This window comes from Dendrobates tinctorius, unplaced genomic scaffold (genome assembly GCF_039654945.1).
Source record: "Dendrobates tinctorius isolate UK_male_01 unplaced genomic scaffold, ASM3965494v1 ptg000104l, whole genome shotgun sequence".
Taxonomy (NCBI): Eukaryota; Metazoa; Chordata; class Amphibia; order Anura; family Dendrobatidae; genus Dendrobates; species Dendrobates tinctorius.
The window spans coordinates 9,320,834-9,329,704 of NW_027361772.1; the positions used below are offsets into that span (position 1 = coordinate 9,320,834).

The 8,871-nt window shown below is 42.5% G+C and overlaps 1 protein-coding gene across 1 annotated transcript in view; it reads right to left on the reverse strand.

Annotated features, from left to right (window-relative positions):
- The window catches only part of LOC141100329 (adhesion G protein-coupled receptor E5-like), a 156,584-nt gene extending 149,840 nt beyond the window's left edge, over positions 1-6,744 (reverse strand). The window contains exon 1 of the mRNA XM_073588728.1: positions 6,396-6,744. Within this exon, the coding sequence (XP_073444829.1) occupies positions 6,396-6,447 (52 nt within the window). The 5' untranslated portion in view covers positions 6,448-6,744. The remainder of the gene's footprint in view (positions 1-6,395) is intronic.
- Positions 6,745-8,871: the final 2,127 nt, after the last annotated feature.

The window sequence follows — 8,871 nt, forward strand, 5'->3', positions numbered from 1 at the left end:
AAACTGGCTGGTAGGAGCAATGCCTAGTAAAAGACTGTGAAGATGAGGATGAATGAACTCATGGAGATCAACATCCAACACTGCGGAGACACCATCACGTGTTTCTCAACGCAGTGATTCTAGAGCAGTGCCCCCATCCCTTATGGGAAATATGCACGTGATGGTGTCTCCGCAGTGTTGGATGTTGATCTCCATGAGTTCATTCATCCTCATCTTCACAGTCTTTTACTAGGCATTGCTCCTACCAGCCAGTTTCCTACTCCACACTGATGAGGGGCAATACCCCGAAACAGCTGTCTGTGGATGGATACCATGTTTTGGCATAGGTGGTTTCCTTCATTGGAGACTGCCCTTCCCGTGGTTGTTCCTTCCCGGGGAAAGACCTGGCTGGTCATTGCTTGCGTTGAGAAACATGTGATGGTGTCTCTGCGGCTTCTGTTTTGCATGTTTTTCATATTTCCCATAAGGGATGGGGGCATTGCTCTAGAATCACTGCGTTGAGAAACACGTGATGGTGTCTCCGCAGTGTCGGATGTTGATCTCCATGAGTTCATTCATCCTCATCTTCACAGTAACAGGAGGACAGCACAGGACAAAAGGAGTGAGACAAAAATGTAGTCAGGAGACAAGCCGAAGTCAATTCCCAAAAGAGCTGAACAACGAAGTACAGGATCAACAGGCAACAACAAAGTGAGGGACAGACCGGATCAGAATCAGGGAACATACACGCAGTGCAGGCACAAGACACAAAACACCAGGGTCAACTTATCTCAGCGCAGGGCTGGAGTATAACTCACAGAGAACCCTAGTCCAGCATAGGTATAAATATCCCTCCCAGATCCAAAAGGAGGCCAAAACAATTAACCCTGAAAGGGCAGGGCATTAACCCTGTCGAAACCATGACACTCTCAGTGTTAAGTCTATGCTCTCATCGACTTGCATTGAGTTGTGGCTTTTGGTTTGTGTAGCAAACACTGGAGAGATCCAGCAGGTCACAAGCTTAAGATGGCGGCAGGTGAGTATAAGATTAGGGGCACCACTCCAGCTCTGCAATAAAAAAAAGTTGGAGTGGTGCTTTAAAGAGAACCTGTCACCCCCTCAGGGCCTATTAAAGTAAAAGAGCCACCTTCAGCAGAACTAAGGCTGCATTCTGAGAAGGTGGCTCTTCTGTTTATTATCCCTAGGAACGCTGAAATAATGAGTTTGATAAATTTCCCACCATACCTCTATTGAGTCAGTATATTTTCTCCCCCTGACTCAACCGCCTCACAGCCATCCATCATCCCCCTCTGGTCTCTGGCCGCCGCCTCTCTTTCTCGTGACGTCACCAGCGCCTGCGCTCTGCAATCAGTTCTCGGGTCACCTTCACAGAATGCAGCCTTAGTGCTGCTGAAGGTGGCTCTTTTACTTTAAAAGGCCCTGGGGGGGTGACAGGTTCCCTTTAAAGACCATAAATCTTACCTACTGCATCACAGACATAATAAAGTGACATCAATCACACATAAGCATGACATTGCTGTAATATACCTAGTTACAATGGCGTAATACTGCCTACCTATAGTACCATGCAGTATAGCATAGCCTGACATGACAGCATAACAGTGGGGTCCTTGTAATGTTGCAGCGGTTTTATAGGACGTGGCTGATCAAGTCTCAAGCCTGTTACAATGCTAATATCTGTCACGCAGTTCCAGTGATGCTGTTGGTGCGTTGAACATTTACTGCTGGGGTCCACCACAGATCCCTGGGGGGTCTTAGTAGCGGAACGCAACTAAAGGGATTTTCCAACCCAGACGAGTCCTTTAATGTGAGACTATTCTGTAATTTCCTGCCATCCTACAGCTATATTTGCTCAGCGCCAGATAAACTGGAATTTTGGACCGTCAGGCGGGGAAATAATAATATCCCTCTGCACTGGTTATATATAGCTATGTATAACCGCATGTGCCCCACAAAGCATACGGGACACATAACAACACCCAACCACATTTTACTTGGAAAGGATAAGACATAACTGTGGCAAAAACTTTTTTAACTAAACAGTAACATTATAATATCACACCAAAGGATGTCCTTACATTGTGGTGAACATATAGTAAAAGAGAAAAATGAGTCTTGTAAGTCTACAGCGGCTGTGATAACTGAGAGTAAGGGCTAAGATGACACAGAATGCGCACAAACCCATTATCGTCAGCGTGTTAGTGCACATGGCCAATTTTCCACGCGGACAATGACCAAAAATTCTATTCTGGTCCATATTACGGGCAGCCATTACACCTGTCCTCATTGCGGATGACCACGTGGAACTGCACATTGACCTGTTCACGCAATTTACAGATGCAATTAGATCGCTATCGTAATACTGCTGCTTGAACTGGTCTTACGGGTATTTGTGTGTGCCCATATTATAAATGAAAAGGTCCAGCTCGACACTGGGACTAAGAACCTGAACTGATGACTTCTCAAGATTCTAAAATAAGATTCTATTTATCAGTTTGTTAATTTAAAGAAAATCTTTCAGCAGCGTTTTACTACCCCATCTGAGAGTTGAATGATGTAGGAGCAGAGACTCTGATTCCAGCGGTGTCACTTACTGAGCTGCTTGCTGCAGTTCTTAAAAAATCATTGTTTTGTCTACTGCAGATCTGTCAGTGCTCTGAATGCTGAGCTCTGTATAAACCCACCCGCAGCACTGATTGGCAGCTTTCTGTATGTACTGTGCGTAGGCAGAAAGTTGCCAATCAGTGGTGGGGGAGGGGTTAATCCAGAGTTCATGAATACAGATGACTACATGGCAGCGGGTTTACGAGTCCACTAGTGATAGTCTCCTGTTGATAAAACAGTGATTCCTGTTGTGAACACTTTTAACCTGGCTTCTGAGTTTGGGCTCCCTCTTGTGGTTGCTGCTGGTAATGGAGCTGGTCTGGCTGACAGAAGTCAATCACCTGAGGAGGATGATTGGAGGTCAGATGTTACAGACTGGAGAGATTTAAGTGAGCAAGCTTCCCTCAGTTGTTGCCGGTGATTTGGTTTTCTTCCTGAGCATTTTGGAAGTCTGCTTGCCTCCTGCTCCGTCCTGCATCTTTCAGATAAGTTATTTGTCTGCTTGAATCTTTTTGCATTTGATCCATTTTTTGCTTTTCTCTGATTTCTGCCTTGCTGGTGTGAGTTCAGCCTTGTTCCCTGCTGGGACCTATGCTGGACTCTGTTTCATTTGCCACAGCTTATGTCAGTCTTTTCAATATTTCTAATCCCCAGTATCTTTTGTTTTGCGTCCAGTTCACACCATTCTTATTTAGTGGGCGAGAGGTCATGTGGCCTCAGTATTTTTGCATATCAGACGTGTTGGAATTTTTCTTAGGGTTTTTGCGTGATTGCAGACAGTATACTTTCCTGTCCTGTTCTATCTAGACAGTTTGGGCCCCATCATTTGCTTACTCTATTTTCTGCCTGTGTTTTGTGCCTCATCTTGTCTCACCAGCAATATATGCTCGGGGGCTATCTATTCCTTTGGGGTTCTACTCTGAGGCAGTTTAGCTTTCCCCTTTCTTTCTTTAGGCTTAGTTAATTCTTTGGCTGTGCCGAGGCGTCTAGGGCATCGTAGGTACGTCCCATGGCTAATTTTAGTTGTGTTGACAGTTTAGGGGTCTGCAATCCGCTAAGTTACCAACCTCTCTGGTTATCTGGTTGCCTAGCCTATTTCCCTGCTATCCTCCTCGGTTACCTAATCATAACAGATTCCAGTAAGAGGCATAATGCTGGAATCTGGCTCTCTGTCGCTACATTATGCTGTTCATAGGTGGCAAAAAACTGCTCACATTCCCTTTAAAATGCTCATGCGCATTTGATAGTTGTTGGCCGAACGAGTTGATGGTCCCATAAACATTGATTGGTCGATCCCACCAAAATTGGTGCATTTGGCCGACTTTCATGTAATGTATATGGGGGCGTTAAGACCCTTGATCGGCCTGAGACTTCACAAATGTCCCCTGATAGGTTCATCTAAAACTGGCCTATGGATAATGCTGTCGATTTGCAGTCCTAGAAGAGCACAGATATAAAGTATGTGATAAGATCAATTAGGGCTGATGATAAACTCCACTTCCTGAATCTGACAAGCACAGTTCTACATATATTTATTGAGTGGCCATTATATCCTACACACAGCAGTACCATGTAATAGCATATGTTATAACTGGAGAAAGAAAGTCATGGAGCGCACATCCAAAATGCAGACATTAGTCTCTTGTGGTTAAGCAAAAATTTACAAAACTCGAGGTTCTTAGTAAACATTATGATTAGACTGATGATCAGCCCACTGCCACGTCACGGCAAACTTCTTAGTGAGTCCCTGACTTAAAATGGTGGTCCGAAACTAACATTGATTTCAGTCCTAAATATCTATCTATTCAATGTAATAATCTAACTGCTTTTCTAATACACTTTGATTAAAAAGTCTCCGCCGTTCCCTATCTATTCTCTCTAATGGCTTTATTTATTTTTACTTCTGGTATGATGACGTTTTGTTTGATAATCCCAAGTGCATGCTTGGATACTCAAACGGGACATCATCAGAGGGCAGAGGCTGTGTTCACTGCTGCAGTCCCTATTCCCACCTTGAAATTAAGCGTTTCAGGGGCTGGGCTAGTCGCTGCTCTGCTGAGCTTTCGTTGGTTGTCAATTCTGACATATGCTTAGTATCACCTCCCTGCGAGATATTCCTTTTCAATGCGCAGTGACAGTGCGCTCCCTTGCTGGCTCTAAGGCCCCACTCACACAATCAGTATTTGGTCAGTATTTTACATCATAATTTGTAATCCAAAATAAGGAGTGGAACAATCAGCGACAAACTATAATAGAAACACATCACCACTTCTGCATTTTACATCCACTGCTGGTGTTGGCTTACAAATACTGATGCAAAGTACTGACCAAATAATGAACATGTGAACGTGGCTAATGAGAAGTGACGAACAATGAAAGAGCGCAGCATCAGTGCAGATTGAAAAAGAGAGAAAGCAGGAGAGCAGGGGCCAGCCCAACCTCCAGCACAGATGTCACTGTGATATCTGTTTCAGGGGTGTGCTGCTCTCCCTGCTTTGCTTGCCACATTCTTATCTTTTCAATGCGCACTGACAGTGCGCCCTCTTTCCAATTCATCACCGGTGAGGGAGCGCACTGTCACTGTGCTTTGAAAACAACTGTTATACAGGGAGCTAATATTGAGCATGCATCAGAATCCAGATCTGATAAAAGGAGGATTTTAACAAACACAGCACACATCTAGTAAATGACACATCACTGGAATCAGGGTTTCTGCCCTTAGATTATGCTGCTCTGAGACTGGTTGCAAAAAATTGGGGCCATCTTCCCTTTTCTGCCCAGTCATCATCATTGCCATACTGCATAATAAAAATTGCTACCTCAACGTATATTTAAGAGAACCACAAGAGACAGCAATTATTCATATCTCCTAGTATCCCTCCAAATTTCCCTCTATTAGTAAAACTGATATAAGTCGGCATTGTTTACGTCTGATGTGTTCATTTACGTTCTGCTTCATCATAACAGCAGAAAGTCTAAAAAAGATGTGTCCAGCCTTTTACTGGATAGTGCTGCACATTGTGGTTTTTTTTGTCTGGATCTGTGACGGAGACACCAATGCAGATGTGTGCAGACAAAGCCATTACCAATGCTATGAACAGTATTCTACAACATTGGTCTCTAGTCTGACCTACTGTTCTTCAGCAATACCTACACCATGACCCAAGGGCCGAGCATGCCCCAACAACCAAAGACCTTGCATTAAAAAAAAAAAATATATATGTGTATATATATATATATATATATATATATATATATACATTTAAAATTATAGTTAGGATTACATTAAATAGCGGAGATTCTATTTTAGAAGGTCAAGAATTTTTTTTTGCTCCTTAAATTAAATTTGACCAACCGATTCCGACCGTAGAGTTACCAAGGATGTAGTTTGAATTGGTCAAATTGTCATTGACATTTTGCATCACATAATACCCACACGACGTATAATAACATTTAAAACTGACCTTCCATTCATAACGAGCCACAAAATGACCAATTTTTGGAGCTTGCTGTGATTAAAATGCAAAAGAAGTATCACATAATAAAAAGAACCTACACGGCGCTCTAAAAACACCCCAGCACACACTTTGCGAAACCACGTGAGTAATGGTAAATGGTAACGATAAGCTGTAATGGTAAAATCAATCATATTTAGCCTTCGACACAGATGACGTCAAGGTGACCAAATTCCCCACAGCCTTGACATCAAGGTGACCAAATTCCCCACTGCCTTGTGATCTTGGCTGTCGAACACCATAAAGACCAAAAATATTTTGCAAAGATAACATTACCATTGATAAGAAGTGTGATCAAGAAAATTCCAGCGTTCCAGAAGCGCAGCATATCAGCAGGTCTATGTCATCCAGTGTGTCCAGGAGAAGAGACTCTCTCTAGTAAACTGTAGTTTCTCGGTGGTATACACAGCACTATATGTCCCTTGTAATTACTTCTTATCTGGCTTCACATAACTGAAATCTTCCTGTCTGCATTCAGTTCTTCTAAGTACCATAGGGCAGGTTTTAGGGTGCACCGCCACTATGTGCCCTTACTTTCTCGTCTCTCTATAGAAGTCTTTATTAACTCTGTGTCTGTCTGTTGTATCCTTCCTGCTCAATGCCCTCGCTCATTCTGTGTACATTTAGGGGAAGTGACTGAACTAGGGGGGTGTAAGAGTGAGGTCATCATCAGGATACAGAAATGAGGAGTGATGGGAGGTGTGGAGGCGAAGAGGAAAAAGAGGAGGAGAAACCTAAAAAGAGAAAAAGTACAACAAAAAAAAGAAAGTAATAAAATGACAGGGGTGTGATATATGATAAGTATGAGCCTGGCAGAATAACAAGTAACTACTGAGCTGGAAAGCTAGAGTCATCAGTGTTGGGTTCTTATAATGATACATAAGAGTTTGTGCTTTTTCAAAGCAATTCATGATAACATCAGCTAACATAGAATCTGAACGTAAAGTCAGCGGTTCATAAAAGTGCATAATACGTGATATAAAGTAGTGTTGTGGGGACAGGGATTTCCTGGAGTCATCAGTCTCCCCCTAACACTTGACATACATATTAAAGATGTTTTTGTGGTTTAATAATATGTGCATATACTAGATAATATCTCTCTATATAAAAATCAATGTGTGTGTGTGTGTGTGTTTATCACCAACCAATCACGAAGCATCTTTCATTTCAACAGAGCTGTTCAAAAGAAGCTAAGCTGTGATTGGTTGCTATGACCAACAGTTTTCCTTGCAACCAATCACTAAGCATCTCTCATTTCACCAGAGCAGGTTAAAAGAGGCTGAGCTGTGATTGGTTGCTATGCGCAAGTTTTCCCACTTGACAACACCTCAGCAGACACTGACATGGTGGGAGAAATCTAGCATCCCCAGGAACATAAGCTCCCAGCCATTGTCTGTCCCCCAGAAAGGAGCAGTGAGTACATGACAGAAATGAATCCCCCCACCCATGTGGTATCATTAAGTGACACACATGAATGTAGGAAAGTGCACATATTAAATGTCATGTGGATTTAGTATTTTCTCACAGACACTTTTATGCATTATTGATGTGTTACTGTGAGTTTTTTTTAAAGTGCTACTTTCCCCACAATTCACCTGGATATACCCATATAACACATAATGTTTTTCCCCATAACAACACATTAAATATGATACTATACTGCATACAGATGCTGTACATCCATGAGCAACTCAGCCGGACAAATTACAAGTTGACGGTGCATGAAAATGTGTGTGAAGGTTTCTCTACTGTACTAATGTATAAGGTTTGTGCCTGTCCATTGGTGAAAAGCATGACTGTGATATTTATGGTGGCAGATAAGTGAGAATATCAGCCTGATCAGTAGAAAATCTGGGATCTTAGTGAACCATGTTTCTGTGCAATTTCACTATTCTACTTTTACTGGCTCTGACGGGATGATGTGGGATATTAGTGGTAGTAGTCCGGTGGCTCTGGCTGACGGGATGATGTGGGATATTAGGGGTAGTAGTCCGGTAGCTCTGGCTGATGGGATGATGTGGGATATTATAGTGAATGTGGCTATGCGGAGTGGGCGGGGCTATACACCCAGCTTTTATATATATAGATATAATCATTATAATTTGTTATAACTGTAATTAGTTACTGTGCCCGTGCAGCACCGGGCTCTTCAGCTAGTTAACATTATAATAATAAAAAGTAAACCACTGTGCTGTATACTTTAGGTGCACTTACACTGCACGACTATCGTGAACAAGCGTGCAGTGTAAACAGGCTGCTTGTCACCCTATGAATGAGCAAAGCGCCTCATTTGTCGAGCGAAACAATCTTTTGTTTTGTTTAAAAGATCGTCATTCTCGGCAGCACATCATCTTGTGTAAACAGGTCATGTGCTGCCAACAACAATGGCAGTCCATGTGCACGGAACAATCAATTATTGATCGTTCTGTGTGCATTGTAATTGCAGTCTGACGGTGTAAACAGTCTATGAAATGGTTGGCAATCAGAATGTATTTAGCTGATTGATTGTCGTTTTTTTAACACCTCAGATCGACTGGTGTAAACCCGGTCTTAAATCCATTCAAGTTAATTTGAGATAAAGTGTAGTACTTGCCAGTATTTATCATTAAGCAATGTATGCCGCTGTTCCATACAGTGCTTACTGTATATCCGGCCACTGTCAGTGAAGTTTAGGTGATTAGTGGAGGTGCCGTGTGTTTGGCCCCTTGAATCTCACATTGATAACCTAACCCATGAATGTTTTGTAAGGAGG